Source organism: Nansenia antarctica (assembly GCF_963989245.1).
Source record: "Nansenia antarctica genome assembly, chromosome: 3".
In the NCBI taxonomy this organism is placed as follows: Eukaryota; Metazoa; Chordata; class Actinopteri; order Argentiniformes; family Microstomatidae; genus Nansenia; species Nansenia antarctica.
This window is the reverse complement of record NC_137688.1, coordinates 79,304-100,000: the sequence shown is the minus strand read 5'-3', so window position 1 is coordinate 100,000 and position 20,697 is coordinate 79,304. Positions and strand designations below refer to the sequence as shown.

Below are 20,697 nucleotides of genomic sequence, written 5' to 3'. Positions count from 1 at the left end.
GGGGGGTCGCGGGGGGGTCGCTGGGGGTCTGTGGTTTCCTTCCTTCAGTATGTCAGCGGGGAGAACCTGTCTAACCAGCTGACCGCTCGTGTTTCACTGAGTCAGCAGAACCGGGCCTGTAGAGAGGGGGGGCCGGGGGGGCCGGGGGAACTCTCTCTCTCACTAGAGGCTGGTCAGGGTCAGAGGATCATGGGTAATTCAGGCATGAGGTGTCTGATAGTCTTCCTCATTCCATGCATTACAGTCTTCTAGTCTTTCTACCCCCCCCCCCCCAGCCTCCCCTGGTGTTCTACCTCCCCCAGCCTCCCCTGGTGTTCTACCTCCCCCAGCCTCTCCTGGTGTTCTACCTCCCCCAGCCTCCCCTGGTGTTCTACCTCCCCCAGCCTCCCCTGGTGTTCTACCTCCCCCAGCCTCCCCTGGTGTTCTACCTCCCCCAGCCTCCCCTGGTGTTCTACCCTCCCCCAGCCTCCCCCTGGTGTTTCTACCTCCCCAGCCTCCCCTGGTGTTCTACCTCCCCCAGCCTCCCCTGGTGTTCTACCTCTCCCAGCCTCCCCTGGTGTTCTACCTCCCCCAGCCTCCCCTGGTGTTCTACCTCCCCCAGCCTCCCCTGGTGTTCTACCTCCCCCAGCCTCCCCTGGTGTTCTACCTCCCCCCAGCCTCCCCTGGTGTTCTACCTCCCCCAGCCTCCCCCTGGTGTTCTACCTCCCCCAGCCTCCCCCTGGTGTTCTACCTCCCCCAGCCCCCCCCTGGTGTTCTACCTCCCCCAGCCTCCCCTGGTGTTCTACCTCCCCCAGCCTCCCCCTGGTGTTCTACCTCCCCCAGCCTCCCCTGGTGTTCTACCTCCCCCAGCCTCCCCTGGTGTTCTACCTCCCCCAGCCTCCCCTGGTGTTCTACCTCCCCCAGCCTCCCCTGGTGTTCTACCTCCCCCAGCCTCCCCTGGTGTTCTACCTCCCCCAGCCTCCCCTGGTGTTCTACCTCCCCCAGCCTCCCCTGGTGTTCTACCTCCCCCCAGCCTCCCCTGGTGTTCTACCTCCCCCAGCCTCCCCTGGTGTTCTACCTCCCCCAGCCTCCCCTGGTGTTCTACCTCTCCCAGCCTCCCCTGGTGTTCTACCTCCCCCAGGCCTCCCCTGGTGTTCTACCCTCCACCAGCCTCCCCTGGTGTTCTACCTCCCCAGCCTCCCCTGGTGTTCTACCTCCCCCAGCCTCCCCTGGTGTTCTACCTCCCCCAGCCTCCCCTGGTGTTCTACCTCCCCCAGCCTCCCCTGGTGTTCTACCTCCCCCAGCCTCCCCTGGTGTTCTACCTCCCCCAGCCTCCCTGGTGTTCTACCTCCCCAGCCTCCCCTGGTGTTCTACCTCCCCCCAGCCTCCCCTGGTGTTCTACCTCCCCCAGCCTCCCCTGGTGTTCTACCTCCCCCAGCCTCCCCTGGTGTTCTACCTCCTCCAGCCTCCCCTGGTGTTCTACCCCCCCAGCCTCCCCTGGTGTTCTACCTCCTCCAGCCTCCCCTGGTGTTCTACCTCCCCCAGCCTTCCTGGTGTTCTACCTCCCCCCAGCCTCCCCTGGTGTTCTACCTCCCCCAGCCTTCCCTGGTGTTCTACCTCCCCCAGCCTCCCCTGGTGTTCTACCTCCCCCAGCCTCCCCTGGTGTTCTACCTCCCCCAGCCTCCCCTGGTGTTCTACCTCCCCCAGCCTCCCCTGGTGTTCTACCTCCCCCAGCCTCCCCTGGTGTTCTACCTCCTCCAGCCTCCCCTGGTGTTCTACCTCCCCCAGCCTCCCCTGGTGTTCTACCTCCCCCAGCCTCCCCTGGTGTTCTACCTCCCCCAGCCTCCCCTGGTGTTCTACCTCCCCCAGCCTCCCCTGGTGTTCTACCTCCCCCAGCCTCCCCTGGTGTTCTACCTCCCCCAGCCTCCCCTGGTGTTCTACCTCCCCCAGCCTCCCAGGTGTTCTACCCCCCCCAGCCTCCCCTGGTGTTCTACCTCCCCCAGCCTCACCTGGTGTTCTACCTCCCTCCCCCAGCCTCCCCTGGTGTTCTACCTCCCCCAGCCTCCCCCGGGTCCACACTAGTCCACCCTGCTCATGTCAACATGTGACTAAGTAAGTGAATCATCAGTCCACCAGTCGTAGCAGGAAGAGTAATCTAGCTCAGGCCGGCGCCAGGGGGAGCTAGGGGAGCTGGATTAGTCCAGAGCAGTTCTGGAGCGTGTGTCTGGGTCAGGCTGGGACGCCCCGGCCTAGATACTATTTCCATCCCTAACCTGGACCAGTACCAACCCTGCTGGACCAGTACCAACCCTGCTGCATGGAACTGCATTCTGTAAAGCCTTAACACTAGAACAGCCGTGCCTATTTTACCTACTAGTAGAGCCGCCTTGGGGGTCAAATAGACCCCCTTTTTAGAATGTAAATCTGCTATTTACACACAGCGATCACTAGAGGGCGCTTCTTTTTTTAAGCCTGCCCTCCTACACAGAAAAACTGCAAAACAGCTTTCTACTATCTTCTACTATCTTCTACTATCTTCTACTGTCTTCTACTATCTTCTACTATCTTCTACTATCTTCTACTATCTTCTACTATCTTCTACTGTCTTCTACTATCTTCTACTATCTTCTACTATCTTCTACTATCTTCTACTAAAGCTTTATACTATTTGATTGATTGAGAATGTTTATTTTGGTCAATTCATAATACAGATATTAAAAATGTACACAGTCACAATGCGTAACACCAGGACAAAAAGGTGTAGGCTGAAGCCATGGCTTATGCGCCTACCCTTGTTACATGTATGGTTTTTCCCCATGAGAACATAATCAAAACATTGCAACTTTTATAAACAAAATTTAACTTACGCATCTTAACAGAAAACTAAAAAGTACCAAACAAAAACTATATTAATGTGCCTACCCTTTTTACATTAGTGGTATCTTCTACTAAAATGTAGGGATACTGGGTGGTAGAACGCACATATCTAGGAAAAGCCATGAAAGGAGGGACCTGAAATATGATCTCTGCAAAGATATAAGATATAAGATATAAGATATAAGATATAAGATATAAGATATATATAACAGATAGCTCTTCATGTCCTGATGGGGCTATTTTAGGGATTGATCCCCAGGGGGGAGTGGAGGGGGAGGGGTGTAAGTCGGGAGGTCTGAGTGCGGGGTGTGTGTGTGTGTGTGTGTGCATGTGTGTGTGTCACCTACCTCGACAGGCCAACGCTCCCAAGCTCTCCAACAGGCCATCGGTTGCTGCGGAAACCTCCTGGACGACCTGAGGTCCGACTTCACGTCCCTCTGCATGTCAACAACAACAACAACAACAACAACAACAACATCATCAACAACAACATCAACAACAACATCAACAACAACATCATCAACAACAACATCAACATCCGTGTGGACGGTTGCTTACCCTTATCGGTTTCAGGAAGTCCAGGTTGGACAGGAAGTGGGTTTGGGCCCGGTTGAGCCAATCAGTGGAGGACTTGCAGATGATGTCCTGGGTGAGCTGGGACACCCTCTTGTCAGAAATGGTCACAAACTCCTCCAGTGACGTGGCGTTGCACATGTCTCTGAGATGGACGCCGAAGCCTCCGATCAGGACCTGAAATGACCCAACACGGAGCTTCAGAGAACAGCTGCTAACCAACAACGCTGTGTCACTGTGTCACTGTTTGCACTTCTGGTTGACTCTGTTAGTGTGTCACTGCTGTGTCTCCCTCCATGACCCCTGACCCTCAGTCACGTTTGCTTTGGGCTAGGAAGGACAAACTACAGCTGCACGGTACATACCCCCCCCCTCCCCCCCCTCCCCCCCCCGGACCATTCCTGTATGACCTTGCAGTTCTATATCTGTGGAGAGGGTGGGGGGAAAGGGTGGGGGGAGAGAGCAGGGAGAGAGAGGGGGGAGAGAGGGGGGAGAGAGAGGGGGGAGAGAGGGGGGAGAGAGAGGGGGGAGAGAGAGGGGGGAGAGGGGAGGGGAGAGAGAGGGGGGGAGAGAGGGGGGACATCATGTGACTGCTTCCCTCCAAACACAGAGAGGAATTTTGCTGAAACTGTGTTTACTTAACACCCCTAACCCGAACCCTGACCCCTGACCCTAACCCTGACCCTAGAGAGCAGAGAGAGGAGATATACCAGCCACCCCTAACCCTAACCAGGGTATATACAGGAATCTTGAGGTTAATTTCAATACCTTTCTAAGACTTTTTAAAGACCTTGTCAATATTCTTCAGACCTCACCGCCACTTCGAGCTGTAACTGTTGACATCAGTGACACCTTTAACTTAACAGGTTTAGTTTGCAATAGACTAGACCACTATCATACAACAGAATGTCCCGGTTCATCTTTGTTTTTTAATAAAACTAATAAATTCACTAACTTTTACTAAAAGTTTTTAGGACTCAACAGGACATTTCGGGATTTGAACTCACAACCTTCCGATCACAAGTCCAACTCACTATCCACTAGACCACCACTACCCCTTTCAGCCCTCTCAGGCCACACTGAACATTTGAATTTTTAATCGCGGTAATGACCTTTTTATTTTATTTATTTGACCTTTATTTAACCAGACAAAATCAGTTGAGAACAAATTCTCATTTCAATGATGCTGGCCAAGAGGCCCCGGCAAGAATACAAACATATAAACAGAAATACTCACAAGGGTCGACACAGAACTACACATACAATACATGAGAACGGCTAAGACAGGGAAGATAAAAAATAAATAAAAACAAAGTCAACTAACCTATGTGTGAAAAGAGAGGGGGCGCGTGTGTGTATGTGTGTGTGTGTGGGGGGCTGCGTGTGTGTATGTGTGTGTGTGTGTGGGGCTGCGTGTGTGTATGTGTGTGTGTGTGTATGTGTGTGTGTGTGTGTGTGGGGGGGCCTTGTAAACAAACAAAAGGTGAAACAGGCACTTACAGGCCAGTGCTTGGCTACAAACACCAGAGGTTAGAAAGCCACTTGTTTGGATCCAAACACTCAAGCCCAATTTATAAAATCGACAGCGTAGCCTACGCCATACAATTAAATACTTTTTTTAACAGACATAAAAGTTTTAAACATAAAACAACGTAATAGTTGGTTAAATTCATACAGGTCAGTGATTATAAACGATTTTATAAAAACGGTTATACAGAAATCTATAATCACAAATCAATGATCACACAGGAGTTCTACACACACACACACACACACTCTCTCTTACCTTCTCTAGTTTGATGTCAGCCTCCACGATCTCTCACACACACACACACACACACACACACACACACACACACACACACCCACCCACCCACCCACCCACACACACACACACACACCCACACACACACACACACACACACACACCCCCACACACACACACACACACACACACACCCCCACCCTACCTTCTCCAGGTTGATGTCGGCCTGCAGCACCTGGGCCACGGCGTGTTCAGACAGCGAGGCGTTCTGCTGCAGGAAGGATGACAGCGTCTCTCCGTCACGCAGGAAGTCCCTCAGCTGGAACCCTGGAGGAACCACAACACACATCTTTACTAACAACACACACCTTCACTAACACACACCTTCACTAACACACACACACACACCTTCACTAACACACACCTTCACTAACACACACCTTCACTAACACACACCTTCACTAACACACACACACACACCTTCACTAACACACACCTTCACTAACACACACCTTCACTAACACACACACCTTCACTAACACACACACCTTCACTAACAACACACACCTTCACTGACCAGAACACACACATCTTCACTGAGCTGGATGGATGGTAAATGGACTTACTTTATCCAAAGCTCTTTACAACGGCCTCTCATTCACCCATTCACACTCACATTCACACGCCAATGGCGGCCAAGCTACCATGCAAGGCGCCGGCCCGCTCACTGGGAGCAATTTGGGGTTCAGTGTCTCGCCCAACACCTCGACATGTGGCCAGCCGTGACTCGAACCGCCGATCTGCCGACCTTGCGATCATTAGACGTCGGCTCTACCTCCTGAGACACAGCCTTTACCTCCTGAGACACAGCCTCTACCAGCTGAGACACAGCCTCTACCTCCTGAGACACAGCCGCTACCTCCTGAGACACAGCCTCTACCTCCTGAGACACAGCCGCTACCTCCTGAGACACAGCCTCTACCTCCTGAGACACAGCCTCTACCTCCTGAGACACAGCCTCTACCTCCTGAGACACAGCCTCTACCTCCTGAGACACAGCCTCTACCTCCTGAGACACAGCCTCTACCTCCTGAGACACAGCCTCTACCTCCTGAGAAACAGCCTCTACCTCCACCAGCCTCTACCTCCTGAGACACAGCCTCTACCTCCTGAGACACAGCCTCTACCTCCTGAGACACAGCCTCTACCTCCTGAGACACAGCCTCTACCTCCTGAGACACAGCCGCCCCAAAGTCCATTTATACTGGAACAGGTCAGCTCACAAGAACAAGTACTAAAAGTATTAAAATGTAAAACAAAATGTACTACATACAGGATCATTGTGATGTAGTTAATAAAATGATGTACAGTAAATGTAAGAAAGGGTCTTGATATCTTTTCATAGAACGTACAGAACATGGAGGAACGGGTATAAAGTATACTATCAACTGAGTGATCTTGTGAGAAAAATATCTTTAATACAACAATGATGATATTATGTTCACTGAAGACTGTATGAATAACAAGAATGGAATGTGATTAAAACTGCCGGTGCCAGATAAAGAGAGACCCTCACTGCCTTCTCTCCAAGGCTGAAGTGAACTAATGATGCTCTGTGTTATCTGTACCCACGTGATGTTGTACAAGAACTGAATGTTGAAACTGTTCGGTTGTTAAGTCTGACGTCAAACGTGACGTTTAGCAATTTCCGGGTCCAAACCAGAAATTCCCCGCACCAGAGTACCAGTGTACTAAAGCACCAGAGTACCAGTGTACTAAAGCACCAGAGTACCAGTGTACTAAAGCACCAGAGTACCAGTGTACTAAAGCACCAGAGTACCAGTGTACTAAAGCACCAGAGTACCAGTGTACTAAAGCACCAGAGTACCAGTGTACTAAAGCACCAGAGTACCAGTGTACTAAAGCACCAGAGTACCAGTGTACTAAAGCACCAGAGTACCAGTGTACTAAAGCACCAGAGTACCAGTGTACTAAAGCACCAGAGTACCAGTGTACTAAAGCACCAGAGTACCAGTGTACTAAAGCACCAGAGTACCAGTGTACTAAAGCACCAGAGTACCAGTGTACTAAAGCACCAGAGTACCAGTGTACTAAAGCACCAGAGTACCAGTGTACTAAAGCACCAGAGTACCAGAGTACTAAAGCACCAGAGTACCAGTGTACTAAAGCACCAGAGTACCAGTGTACTAAAGCACCAGAGTACCAGTGTACTAAAGCACCAGAGTACCAGAGTACTACAGCACCAGAGTACCAGTGTACTAAAGCACCAGAGTACCAGTGTACTAAAGCACCAGAGTACCAGTGTACTAAAGCACCAGAGTACCAGTGTACTAAAGCACCAGAGTACCAGTGTACTAAAGCACCAGAGTACCAGTGTACTACAGCGGTAGAATGACAGTTCAATCGTTTTTTAGACTGGGATCTATTCATACAACAAGGGACACAGCAGCACTTTCCTCTTTTTCCCATATTTGTCAGCGTCTTTGAGCCTCGGAAAAGCGCTATACAAATATAATGAATTATTATAATTACTGCGGCATTTCGAAGAGAGCGCCTCAGCCAACGTTGGACCCGGAAACACGTCACGACTTAACAACCGGATAAGATGAACCAACCCCATAGAGAGGTGAGCTTTGTACTCTGAAACCCTCTCTGTCGACTGGACACAGACCCTCTATGTTGACTGGACACAGACCCTCTATGTTGACTGTACACAGACCCTCTATGTCGACTGAACAGACCCTCTATGTTGACTGGACACAGACCCTCTATGTTGACTGTACACAGACCCTCTATGTCGACTGAACAGACCCTCTATGTCGACTGAACAGACCCTCTATGTTGACTGGACACAGACCCTCTATGTTGACTGAACACAGACCCCTCTCTTGCAACAGTTTAATAAACCCTCTGAAATGATTGATAAAGACTCAGCCTCCATTGGTTATTAATTAAGTTAACATCTTATTGTTGTAGTTTTCCCTGGGATAGCCGTGCTGTTAGACAGAGAGACGTCCATTTCCCTTCTCACCGCCAGTAGAACACATCTGTCTCTGTCTGTCCTTCTACATCTGTCTCTGTCTCTGTCTGTCCTTCTACATCTGTCTCTGTCTCTGTCTGTCCTTCTACATCTGTCTCTGTCTGTCCTTCTACATCTGTCTCTGTCTGTCCTTCTACATCTGTCTCTGTCTCTGTCTGTCCTTCTACATCTGTCTCTGTCTCTGTCTGTCCTTCTACATCTGTCTCTGTCTCTGTCTGTCCTTCTACATCTGTCTCTGTCTCTGTCTGTCCTTCTACATCTGTCTCTGTCTCTGTCTGTCCTTCTACATCTGTCTCTGTCTCTGTCTGTCCTTCTACATCTGTCTCTGTCTCTGTCTGTCCTTCTACATCTGTCTCTGTCTCTGTCTGTCCTTCTACATCTGTCTCTGTCTCTGTCTGTCCTTCTACATCTGTCTCTGTCTGTGTCTGTCCTTCTACATCTGTCTCTGTCTCTGTCTGTCCTTCTACATCTGTCTCTGTCTCTGTCTGTCCTTCTACATCTGTCTCTGTCTCTGTCTGTCCTTCTACATCTGTCTCTGTCTCTGTCTGTCCTTCTACATCTGTCTGTGTCTCTGTCTGTCCTTCTACATCTGTCTCTGTCTCTGTCTGTCCTTCTACATCTGTCTCTGTCTGTCCTTCTACATCTGTCTCTGTCTCTGTCTGTCCTTCTACATCTGTCTCTGTCTGTCCTTCTACATCTGTCTCTGTCTCTGTCTGTCCTTCTACATCTGTCTCTGTCTCTGTCTGTCCTTCTACATCTGTCTCTGTCTCTGTCTGTCCTTCTACATCTGTCTCTGTCTCTGTCTGTCCTTCTACATCTGTCTCTGTCTCTGTCTGGCCTTATACAGCCCCACAACAACTAAGGAAAACATCTTCCAGGAACACCGTTGTCCTCTGAGGGCGTACTCACACTGACAGATAAGAAACAGCTACGAACCAAAACAAAACTAGAGGAAATGATACTAATACACTGGGGAGGGGGAGGGGGGCTGACAGAGGGGCTGACAGGCTGACAGGGGGCTGTCCCCCCCCAGGACAGAGACAGGAAACACTTAGCTGAGAGGATGTCCCTGCGTGTGTTTGAGTTAGGGTTAGGGACTCAGGGGTAATTACACTAATTAACCAGGGAGGGTTAACGAGGCGTAATCAGGCTCCCGACAGGAAACTCTGCCCCTGAACACCCTGCTCACAGTGCCTCAAGGCATTATGGGAAAGATGGTGTCCATGATGTAGATTTGAGCTAAAGTAGTGTTACATCGTGGTAAATAGTGTTACATCGTGGTAAATAGTGTTACATAGTGGTAAAGACAAGAGGCAGAGAGATCTAAGAAGACACAGATTCAGAGAGTTGGAACCTGAAGGTTTACAGGAAACTGTGAAAAACCTTGCCAAGACATACTGAATGTCACCTTGACCCTGTTCCTGCCTGTGTGTGTGTGTGTGTGTGTGTGTGTGTGTGTGTGTGTGTGTGTGTGTGTGTGTGTGTGTGTGTGTGTGGGAGAGTGTGAAGGAATCACAGCTCCACAGCGACCTCTTTAACCTCAGCCTCTTGGCCAATAGCAGCTTTCCCCCTCAGCCGTTATTCACCAGCAGCAGAGATGTCCTGCTCGGGGTCAGAGGTCACTGTGGAACTGTGAGCTTGTTCACACACCTCCCTGTAAAGCAGACAGAACGTGCTTGTTCACACACCTCCCTGTAAAGCAGACAGAACGTGCTTGTTCACACACCTCCCTGTAAAGCAGACAGAACGTGCTTGTTCACACACCTCCCTGTAATGCAGACAGAACGTGCTGGAATGACGCCTGTATGCAATGTGGTTAACACAGTCTTCACCACCGAGGACAGTAGATAAGATAAGGTAGGGGGTAGTTAGGGGTAGTTAGGGGTAGGTAGAGGTAGGTAGGGGTAGGTAGGGGTAGGTAGGAGTAGTTAGGGGTAGGTAGAGGTAGGTAGGGGTAGTTAAGGGTACTTAGGGGTAGGTAGGTGGTAGTTAGGGGTAGGTAGGGGTAGGTAGGGGTAGTTAGGGGTAGTTAGGGGTAGTTAGGGGTAGGTAGGGGTAGTTAAGGGTACTTAGGGGTAGGTAGGTGGTAGTTAGGGGTAGGTAGGGGTAGGTAGGGGTAGGTAGGGGTAGGTAGGGGTAGGTAGGGGTAGGTAGGGGTAGTTAAGGGTACTTAGGGGTAGGTAGGTGGTAGTTAGGGGTAGGTAGGGGTAGGTAGGGGTAGTTAGGGGTAGTTAGGGGTAGTTAGGGGTAGGTAGGGGTAGTTAGGGGTAGGTAGGGGTAGGTAGGGGTAGGTAGGTGGTAGGTAGGTGGTAGGTAGGGGTAGTTAGGTGGTAGGTAGGGGTAGGTAGGGGTAGGTAGGGGTAGTTAGGGGTAGGTAGGGGTAGGTAGGGGTAGGTAGGGGTAGGTAGGGGTAGGTAGGGGTAGGTAGGTGGTAGGTAGGGGTAGGTAGGGGTAGGTAGGGGTAGGTAGGGGTAGGTAGGGGTAGTTAGGGGTAGGTAGGGGTAGGTAGGGGTAGTTAGGGGTAGTTAGGGGTAGGTAGGGGTAGGTAGGGGTAGGTAGGGGTAGTTAGGGGTAGGTAGGTGGTAGGTAGGGGTAGGTAGGTGGTAGGTAGGGGTAGGTAGGGGTAGGTAGGGGTAGGTAGGGGTAGTTAGGGGTAGGTAGAGGTAGGTAGGGGTAGGTAGGGGTAGGTAGGTGGTAGGTAGGTGGTAGGTATGGGTAGGTAGGGGTAGGTAGGGGTAGGTAGAGGTAGGTAGGGGTAGGTAGGGGTAGGTAGGGGTAGTTAGGGGTAGGTAGGGGTAGGTAGGGGTAGGTAGGTGGTAGGTAGGGGTAGGTAGGGGTAGGTAGGGGTAGGTAGGGGTAGGTAGGGGTAGGTAGGGGTAGTTAGGGGTAGGTAGGGGTAGGTAGGTGGTAGGTAGGGGTAGGTAGGGGTAGTTAGAGGTAGGTAGAGGTAGGTAGGGGTAGGTAGGTGGTAGGTAGAGGTAGGTAGAGGTAGGTAGGGGTAGGTAGGTGGTAGGTAGGGGTAGTTAGGGGTAGGTAGGTGGTAGGTAGGGGTAGGTAGGTGGTAGGTAGAGGTAGGTAGGGGTAGGTAGAGGTAGGTAGGTGGTAGGTAGGGGTAGGTAGGGGTAGTTAGAGGTAGGTAGAGGTAGGTAGGGGTAGGTAGGTGGTAGGTAGGGGTAGTTAGGGGTAGGTAGGTGGTAGGTAGGGGTAGGTAGGTGGTAGGTAGAGGTAGGTAGGGGTAGGTAGAGGTAGGTAGGTGGTAGGTAGGGGTAGGTAGGGGTAGGTAGGGGTAGGTAGGTGGTAGTTATGGGTAGGTAGGTGGTAGGTAGGTGGTAGGTAGGGGTAGTTATGGGTAGGTAGGTGGTAGGTAGGGGTAGGTAGGGGTAGGTAGGGGTAGGTAGGGGTAGGTAGAGGTAGGTAGAGGTAGGTAGAGGTAGGTAGGGGTAGGTAGAGGTAGGTAGGGGTAGGTAGAGGTAGGTAGGGGTAGGTAGGGGTAGGTAGGGGTAGGTAGAGGTAGGTAGGGGTAGGTAGGGGTAGGTAGAGGTAGGTAGGGGTAGGTAGGGGTAGGTAGGGGTAGGTAGGGGTAGGTAGGGGTAGGTAGGTGGTAGGTAGGGGTAGGTAGGGGTAGTTAGAGGTAGGTAGGGGTAGGTAGGGGTAGGTAGAGGTAGGTAGGGGTAGGTAGGGGTAGGTAGGGGTAGGTAGGGGTAGGTAGGGGTAGGTAGGGGTAGGTAGGGGTAGGTAGGGGTAGGTAGGGGTAGGTAGGGGTAGATAGGGGTAGGTAGGGGTAGGTAGGGGTAGTTAGAGGTAGGTAGGGGTAGGTAGGGGTAGGTAGGGGTAGGTAGGTGGTAGGTAGGGGTAGGTAGGGGTAGGTAGGGGTAGGTAGGGGTAGGTAGGTGGTAGGTAGAGGTAGGTAGGGGTAGGTAGGGGTAGGTAGAGGTAGGTAGGGGTAGGTAGGGGTAGGTAGGGGTAGGTAGGGGTAGGTAGGGGTAGGTAGGGGTAGGTAGGGGTAGGTAGGGGTAGGTAGGGGTAGGTAGGGGTAGGTAGGTGGTAGGTAGGGGTAGGTAGGGGTAGGTAGGGGTAGGTAGGGGTAGGTAGGTGGTAGGTAGGGGTAGGTAGGGGTAGGTAGGGGTAGGTAGGGGTAGTTAGGGGTAGGTAGGGGTAGGTAGGGGTAGGTAGGGGTAGTTAGAGGTAGGTAGGGGTAGGTAGGGGTAGGTAGAGGTAGGTAGGGGTAGGTAGGGGTAGGTAGGGGTAGGTAGGGGTAGGTAGGGGTAGGTAGGGGTAGGTAGGGGTAGGTAGGGGTAGGTAGGGGTAGGTAGGGGTAGGTAGGTGGTAGGTAGGGGTAGGTAGGGGTAGGTAGGGGTAGGTAGGGGTAGGTAGGTGGTAGGTAGGGGTAGGTAGGGGTAGGTAGGGGTAGGTAGGGGTAGGTAGGGGTAGGTAGGTGGTAGGTAGGGGTAGGTAGGGGTAGGTAGGGGTAGGTAGGGGTAGGTAGGGGTAGGTAGGGGTAGGTAGGGGTAGGTAGGGGTAGTTAGGGGTAGGTAGGGGTAGGTAGGGGTAGTTAGGGGTAGTTAGGGGTAGGTAGGGGTAGGTAGGGGTAGGTAGAGGTAGGTAGGGGTAGGTAGGTGGTAGGTAGGGGTAGGTAGAGGTAGGTAGGGGTAGGTAGGGGTAGTTACCTGCAGTGTTGCCCTGCAGTTTCCTCAGGGCTCTGACCAGGCCTCTGTAGCCCTCCAGGCTGCGATCGTTTTGGCCGTACAGGAGGATCTTCTTAACGTCCAGAAACAGACGGGAGATTCTGACGGTCAGACACACCCAGGGAGACAGTTAGACTACAGCTGTCTACACACTACACACTACACACAACACACTACACACTACACACTACACACTACACACTATACACTACACACCCAGGGAGACAGTTAGACTACAGCTGTCTACACACTACACACTACACACTACACACTACACACCACACACTACACACTACACACTACACACTACACACCACACACTATACACTACACACTACACACTACACACTACACACTACACACTACACACTATACACTACACACTACACACTACACACTACACACCACACACTACACACTACACACCACACACCACACACTACACACTACACACTACACACTACACACTATACACTACACACTACACACTACACACTACACACTACACACTACACACTATACACTACACACTACACACTACACACTACACACCACACACTACACACTACACACTACACACTACACACTACACACTACACACACCACACACTACACACTACACACTACACACTACACACTACACACTACACACTACACACTACACACTACTACTACACACTACACACTACACACCACACACCACACACTACACACTACACACTATACACTACACACTACACACTACACACCACACACTACACACTACACACTACACACTACACACTACACACTACACACCACACACTACACACTACACACTACTACTACACACTACACACTACTACTACACACCACACACTACACACTACACACTACACACTACACACTATACACTATACACTACACACTACACACTATACACTATACACTACACACTACACACTACTACTACTACACACCACACACTACACACTACACACTACACACTATACACTACACACTACACACCACACACTACACACTACTACTACACACCACACACTACACACTACACACTACACACTACACACTACACACTACACACTATACACTATACACTACACACTACTACACACTACACACTACACACTACACACTACTACTACACACTACACACTACACAATACACACTACTACTACACACTACTACACACTACACACTACACACTACACACTACTACACACTACTACTACACACTACACACTACACACTATACACTACACACTACACACTATACACTACACACTATACACTACACACTACACACTACACACTATACACTATACACTACACACTACACACTACACACTACACACTATACACTATACACTACACACTACACACTACACACCACACACTACACACTACACACTACACACTATACACTACACACTACTACTACACAATACACACTACTACTACACACTACACACTACACACTACACACCACACACTACACACTACACACCACACACTACACACTACACACCACACACTACACACTACACACTACACACTACACACTACACACTACACACTACACACTACACACTATACACTACACACTACTACTACACAATACACACTACTACTACACACTACACACTACACACTACTACTAAACACACTACATGTAGTAATATAACACATTACACACTATACACTATACACTACACACTACTACACACTACACACTACTACTACACACTACACACTACACACTACACACTACTACTAAACACACTACATGTGTTAATATAACACACTACAGTGTGTAGTAATACGTATAACACACTACATTAGCACGTGACTCACATGGAATTGTTGAAGTTGCCCACCAGGCCGGGGGTCTCTCCCGGGGTGGGGTAGCGGAAACAGGGGTTGTTGGCGTTGCAGATGATGCCCTGCACCCAGGGCAGCGCACCCGCGGAGGGCATGGCCTTGTTAGGGAAGTGGCCTGGAGGAGGAGAGGAGAGGAGAGGAGAGAGGAGAGAGGAGAGAGGAGAGAGGAGAAGAGGAGAGGAGAGAGAGGAGAGAGGAGAGAGGAGAGGAGAGGAGAGAGGAGAGAGGAGAAGAGGAGAGAGGAGAGGAGAGAAGAGAGGAGAGAGGAGAGAGGAGAGGAGAGGAGAGAGGAGAGAGGAGAGGAGAGAGGAGAGAGGAGAGAGGAGAGAGGAGAGGAGAGGAGAGAGGAGAGAGGAGAGGAGAGAGGAGAGAGGAGAGAGGAGAAGAGGAGAGAGGAGAGAGGAGAGAGGAGAATAGGAGAGAGGAGAGGAGAGGAGAGAGGAGAGAGGAGAGGAGAGAAGAGAGGAGAGGAGAGAAGAGAGGAGAGGAGAGAGGAGAGAGGAGAGGAGAGGAGAGAGGAGAGAGGAGAGGAGAGAGGAGAGGAGAGGAGAGAGGAGAATAGGAGAGAGGAGAAGAGGAGAGAGGAGAGAGGAGAGAGGAGAGGAGAGAGGAGAGGAGAGGAGAGAGGAGAGAGGAGAGGAGACGGCTTATTTACATTTACATTTTTAGCATTTAGCAGACACCTTATTCCAAAGCGACTTACAATCAATACATTTGACTAAGCAAGTGAATCATCAATCCACCAGTCGTAGCAGGAAGAGTAATCCAGCTCAGGCCCGGGGCCATTGATAGAAGGAAAAACCATCTTCTATCACCCTCTTCTAAACCTAGGTTTCTTTTAGTTGAAAAAAAAAAAAACACTGGAGAAACAGAGAAACAGTACAAGGGGGGCAATAGAAGTCTTTAGGGACACAGTAGAGGGGAAAAGCGGGTGTCTTCAACAGACGCAGTGCTGGGGGGCAGTAGATGTCTCAAGAGGAGCAGTTAAGGTGTAGCCTGAAGAGATGGAGGTCTTCAGTCTACGACGGAAGATGGATAGTGACTCTGCAGTCCTGACAGCCGTGGGAAGCTCATTCCACCAGCAGGGAGCCACTGTTGTGAAGAGACGTGATCGGGCTGCATGACTAGACTAGGCTTATGACCACAGTGATCCCCTGACCCCTCCCTGACCTCTCCCTGACCCCTCCCTGACCCCTCCCTGACCCCTCCCTGACCCCTCCCAGTATAGTAAACATAGTCTAGTGTGTCTGGTAGTATAGTAACATAGTAAACCCATAGTAAACCCATAGTAAACCCGTAGTAAAGCCAGTAGCCATTCAGATTGAGTGTGTGTCTCTCCTGATGTGTTTACAGTAAAGTCCAGGTTTGTTCTGACCCAGCCGGCTGGGGGAGGACATTAGGACCATGCTTGCGTCCCTCTCCCCGCCAGGTTCTGTGCCTGCGTTCCCCCCCCCCCCCCCCCCCCAGGTTCTGTGCCTGGTTATCTGGTGACTCATCAGGACCTTTGGACCCGGTCAACAGGAGCTCGTTCCCACTGGGAGCAGAGCCAAGCGGCGGCAGGGTGGAGTGTTATCAGTGAGCTGTCTGCTACTGAACTGATAATGTAGAGCCATGACAACGTAGGTCATACAGCTAGGCCCTGGGAGGTGACCAGGGGAGGCTGGGGGAGGTAGAACACCAGGGGAGGCTGGGGGAGGTAGAACACCAGGGGAGGCTGGGGGAGGTAGAACACCAGGGGAGGCTGGGGGAGGTAGAACACCGGGGGAGGCTGGGGGAGGTAGAACACCAGGGGAGGCTGGGGGAGGTAGAACACCAGGGGAGGCTGGGGGAGGTAGAACACCAGGGGAGGCTGGGGGAGGTAGAACACCAGGGGAGGCTGGGGGAGGTAGAACACCAGGGGAGGCTGGGGGAGGTAGAACACCAGGGGAGGCTGGGGGAGGTAGAACACCAGGGGAGGCTGGGGGAGGTAGAACACCAGGGGAGGCTGGGGGAGGTAGAACACCAGGGGAGGCTGGGGGAGGTAGAACACCAGGGGAGGCTGGGGGAGGTAGAACACCAGGAGAGGCTGGGGGAGGTAGAACACCAGGGGAGGCTGGGGGGAGGTAGAACACCGGGGGAGGCTGGGGGAGGTAGAACACCGGGGGAGGCTGGTTTAAGTGTAATGATCAGCTTGTATCAACAGGATGTTGAAGTTATCTTCCTCTTTTCTTAACAAGGCAAATGTGGATGTGGCTGATAAACAAGTTAGTTTGTGTCCAAACAGGAAGTGTGAATGTATCAACGTGTGGATGAAACATCTCTAAAACGTTTTTTTCATTCCCATGGTCCAAGGTTATCAACAAATGTAGCTTAAGAAATGTCATCTGACACATGGAACTGGTCTGAACTGGTCTGAACTGGTCTGAACTGGTCTGAACTGCCCACCAGAGTCCAGGTTGGAGACTTAAATGTACTCAATTATGGAAAATGAAATTCTGAAATTCAACTGAGGAATTCTGGGGAAAAGTTGTGGATTTTTCAATAATTCTTTGAAGTTGCACATTTTTCCTGGAGCTGTTGTTTGTGTCCTTCAGTGTTTTAGGAGTTTGGAACTAACCACATTTCCACAGAGAAAACAAATATTGACCAGCTGACCAGCTGAGTGGGTTTAAAGACTCTGAACAGCACGTCCTTGTAACGGGTCACTGAGGACATCATGTTAGAGAGCCAGAGAAAAGAATGACTCTCCTACGTGTGTGTTGACACAGCGCTGCTATCCTCTGGGACCACAATGTTGTAATCATGGATCCTTGCTCCTGGATACCCTATGACCACATCCTCCTCTCTGCCTGGATACCCTATGACCACATCCTCCTCTCTGCCTGGTGGTCTGTGACTCACCCGATGACTCAGCACGCAACCATGCACAGACGTGGGGAGCACGTGCTCTGGGAATGAACACAGTGTTCAGATACACATCCTCAACCCTGCTGTGTTCAGATACACATCCTCAACCCTGCTGCGTCTGAACGCTCCTCAACCCTGCTGCGTCTGAACGCACCTCAACCCTGCTGCGTCTGAACGCACCTCAACCCTGCTGCGTCTGAACGCACCTCAACCCTGCTGTGTGTGAACGCACCTCAACCCTGCTGTGTGTGAACGCACCTCAACCCTGCCGTGTCTGAACGCACCTCAACCCTGCTGTGTCTGAACGCACCTCAACCCTGCCGTGTCTGAACGCACCTCAACCCTGCTGTGTCTGAACGCACCTCAACCCTGCCGTGTCCGAACGCACCTCAACCCTGCTGCGTCTGAACGCACCTCAACCCTGCTGCGTCTGAACGCACCTCAACCCTGCTGCGTCTGAACGCACCTCAACCCTGCTGCGTCTGAACGCACCTCAACCCTGCTGTGTGTGAACGCACCTCCTCACTGACGTCTCTTAGAAAGGCTGGACGAATAAAGGTTCAATGGTGGTACTTACACTCATGCTGCTCGTAGGGAGGGTAGTGCAGGCGCACAGAGATCAGGATGAAGAAGATGAAGAGGGGCCACACGATCTCAATCAGTAGCTGGAGCTGCAAGGAAAACACAAGAACATGAGGGAGTTCAGCTGAAAGTTTACCTAACCCTAACCCCGCTACGGGCTTTATTTACCCCTCTAGGGCTTTATTTACCCCTCTAGGGCTTTATTTACCCCACTATGAGCTTTATTTACCCCTCTTAGGGCTGTATTTACCCTTTATTGAACGTGTTTGATAATAATGAACGTGTTTGATAATAATGAACGTGTTTGATAATAATGAATGTGTTTGATAATAATGAACGTGTTTGATAATAATGAATGTGTTTGATAATAATGAATGTGTTTGATAATAATGAACGTGTTTGATAATAATGAACGTGTTTGATAATAATGAACGTGTTTGATAATAATGAACGTGTTTGATAATAATGAACGTGTTTGATAATAATGAACGTGTTTGATAATAATGAATGTGTTTGATAATAATGAATGTGTTTGATAATAATGGATGTGTTTGATAATAATGGATGTGTTTGATAATAATGAACATGTTTGATAATAATGAACGTGTTTGATAATAATGAACGTGTTTGATAATAATGAACGTGTTTGATAATAATGGATGTGTTTGATAATAATGGATGTGTTTGATAATAATGAACGTGTTTGATAATAATGAACATGTTTGATAATAATGAACGTGTTTGATAATAATGAACGTGTTTGATAATAATGGATGTGTTTGATAATAATGGATGTGTTTGATAATAATGAACATGTTTGATAATAATGAATGTGTTTGATAATAATGAACATGTTTGATAATAATGGATGTGTTTGATAATAATGGATGTGTGTGATACCGTTCCCTGTGTTACACTGAGCCCGTCCTGTGATCTCCCTAAGCAGACAGAACAACTAAACACCAATAGTTATAATAATGAGATGATTAAAACATGATGTGTAACGGTCCTCAGTCCAGCCAGAGGACATGATGACCTCATGATGACCTCATGATGACCTCATCAGTATGTAGGAGAGGAAGGTTGCTGCCTCTTGACTACAGAAGTGGGTCACACTACACTGCTTAGTTTGGGGGTTGTCTGGCATGTAGGGGCTGCAACACCCACACCCCCTCCTCTCTCCCAGCCAATGAGAGCATGGTTAAAGAAGGCTGCCTCTCTCCCAGCCAATGAGAGCATGGTTAAAGAAGGCTGCCTCTCTCCCAGCCAATGAGAGCATGGTTAAAGAAGACCATTTTTTACTGTTAGCTAACAGCTATATACTTTTTTAAATGCATCAGGTAGATTTTGGTGCCCAAAGCAAGGCAAGGCCTGTTCATTTGTACAGAACATTTCATACAACTGCGGCAATTCAAGTCCCTTACATGTATTATGCATAATAATACATCAAGAGGAGAATAGATGTATAGAAAAACATTGAATAAGATCATGAATAAGATAATATGAAATAATGAATGAGCCATGTAACGACATGTGAGTAAACGTGTGACATTTAGCTGACAGGTGATAACTGTTACCCTGCAATCATTCATTATATTATAGCGATTATTATTATTATTCATTCAGAAAATTCATTCTGAACATCATGTGGGAATGTATGAGTCCTCTAAAACCTCCACGTTCTCCATTCTAACCCTAACCCTACCCCTACCCCTACCCCTAACCCTACCCCTACCCCTACCCCTAACCCTACCCCTAACCCTACCCCTAACCCTACCCCTAACCCTAACCCCTAACCCGTTCGCCAATCTAACCCTAACCCTAACCCGTTCTCTAGCACAACCAGATCCCCCATTTCATCCTGAACAGTTAAATATCTCCCAACTCCTCTCAACATTGATATGAGATTCCCACTGACACAGACGACACTGCGGTACTATAGTACAGTATAGTACACAGGTACTATAGTACAGTATAGTACACAGGTACTATAGTACAGTATAGTACACAGTATACATTTAGTATAGTACACCGCTGCTGTACTTACTGTCTGTCTCCGTCTGTAGGTGAAGTTCTTCCACAACAGCAAGCCCAGTTGAGAAGACGCGGCCATCTCGCCTCAGGAACACTGGTGCTGTGCTCCAGCCTCCACCTGCAGGGCCACCAGAGAGACCCGATGACCACTAACCTTCACCCACGTCTGGACAAAGTCTAACCGCCTTCCAGCAGCTATCTGACCCCCACAAGGACATGATAATATTAACACATCTGGGGTAGAGGAAATTATTGACTGTTGCACAAACACAAACACACACAAACACACACACACACACACACACACACAGAGACTTTTGGATCTGCAAACATTCAACAGATGGAGAGACGTATAGCCACGTAGCCAGCCGCC

At 50.0% G+C, this 20,697-nt stretch overlaps 1 protein-coding gene across 1 annotated transcript in view; it reads right to left on the bottom strand.

Moving 5' to 3' along the window:
- The window catches only part of LOC308153178 (phospholipid-transporting ATPase ABCA1-like), an 84,774-nt gene that overhangs the window by 61,934 nt on the left and 2,143 nt on the right, over positions 1-20,697 (bottom strand). The window contains exons 2-8 of the mRNA XM_080526264.1: positions 20,338-20,442; positions 18,286-18,379; positions 14,796-14,937; positions 12,923-13,041; positions 5,400-5,521; positions 3,415-3,606; positions 3,214-3,293 (exon numbers count right to left, since the gene is read on the bottom strand). Of these exons, the coding sequence (XP_080382390.1) occupies positions 3,214-3,293; positions 3,415-3,606; positions 5,400-5,521; positions 12,923-13,041; positions 14,796-14,937; positions 18,286-18,379; positions 20,338-20,403 (815 nt within the window). The 5' untranslated portion in view covers positions 20,404-20,442. The remainder of the gene's footprint in view (positions 1-3,213; positions 3,294-3,414; positions 3,607-5,399; positions 5,522-12,922; positions 13,042-14,795; positions 14,938-18,285; positions 18,380-20,337; positions 20,443-20,697) is intronic.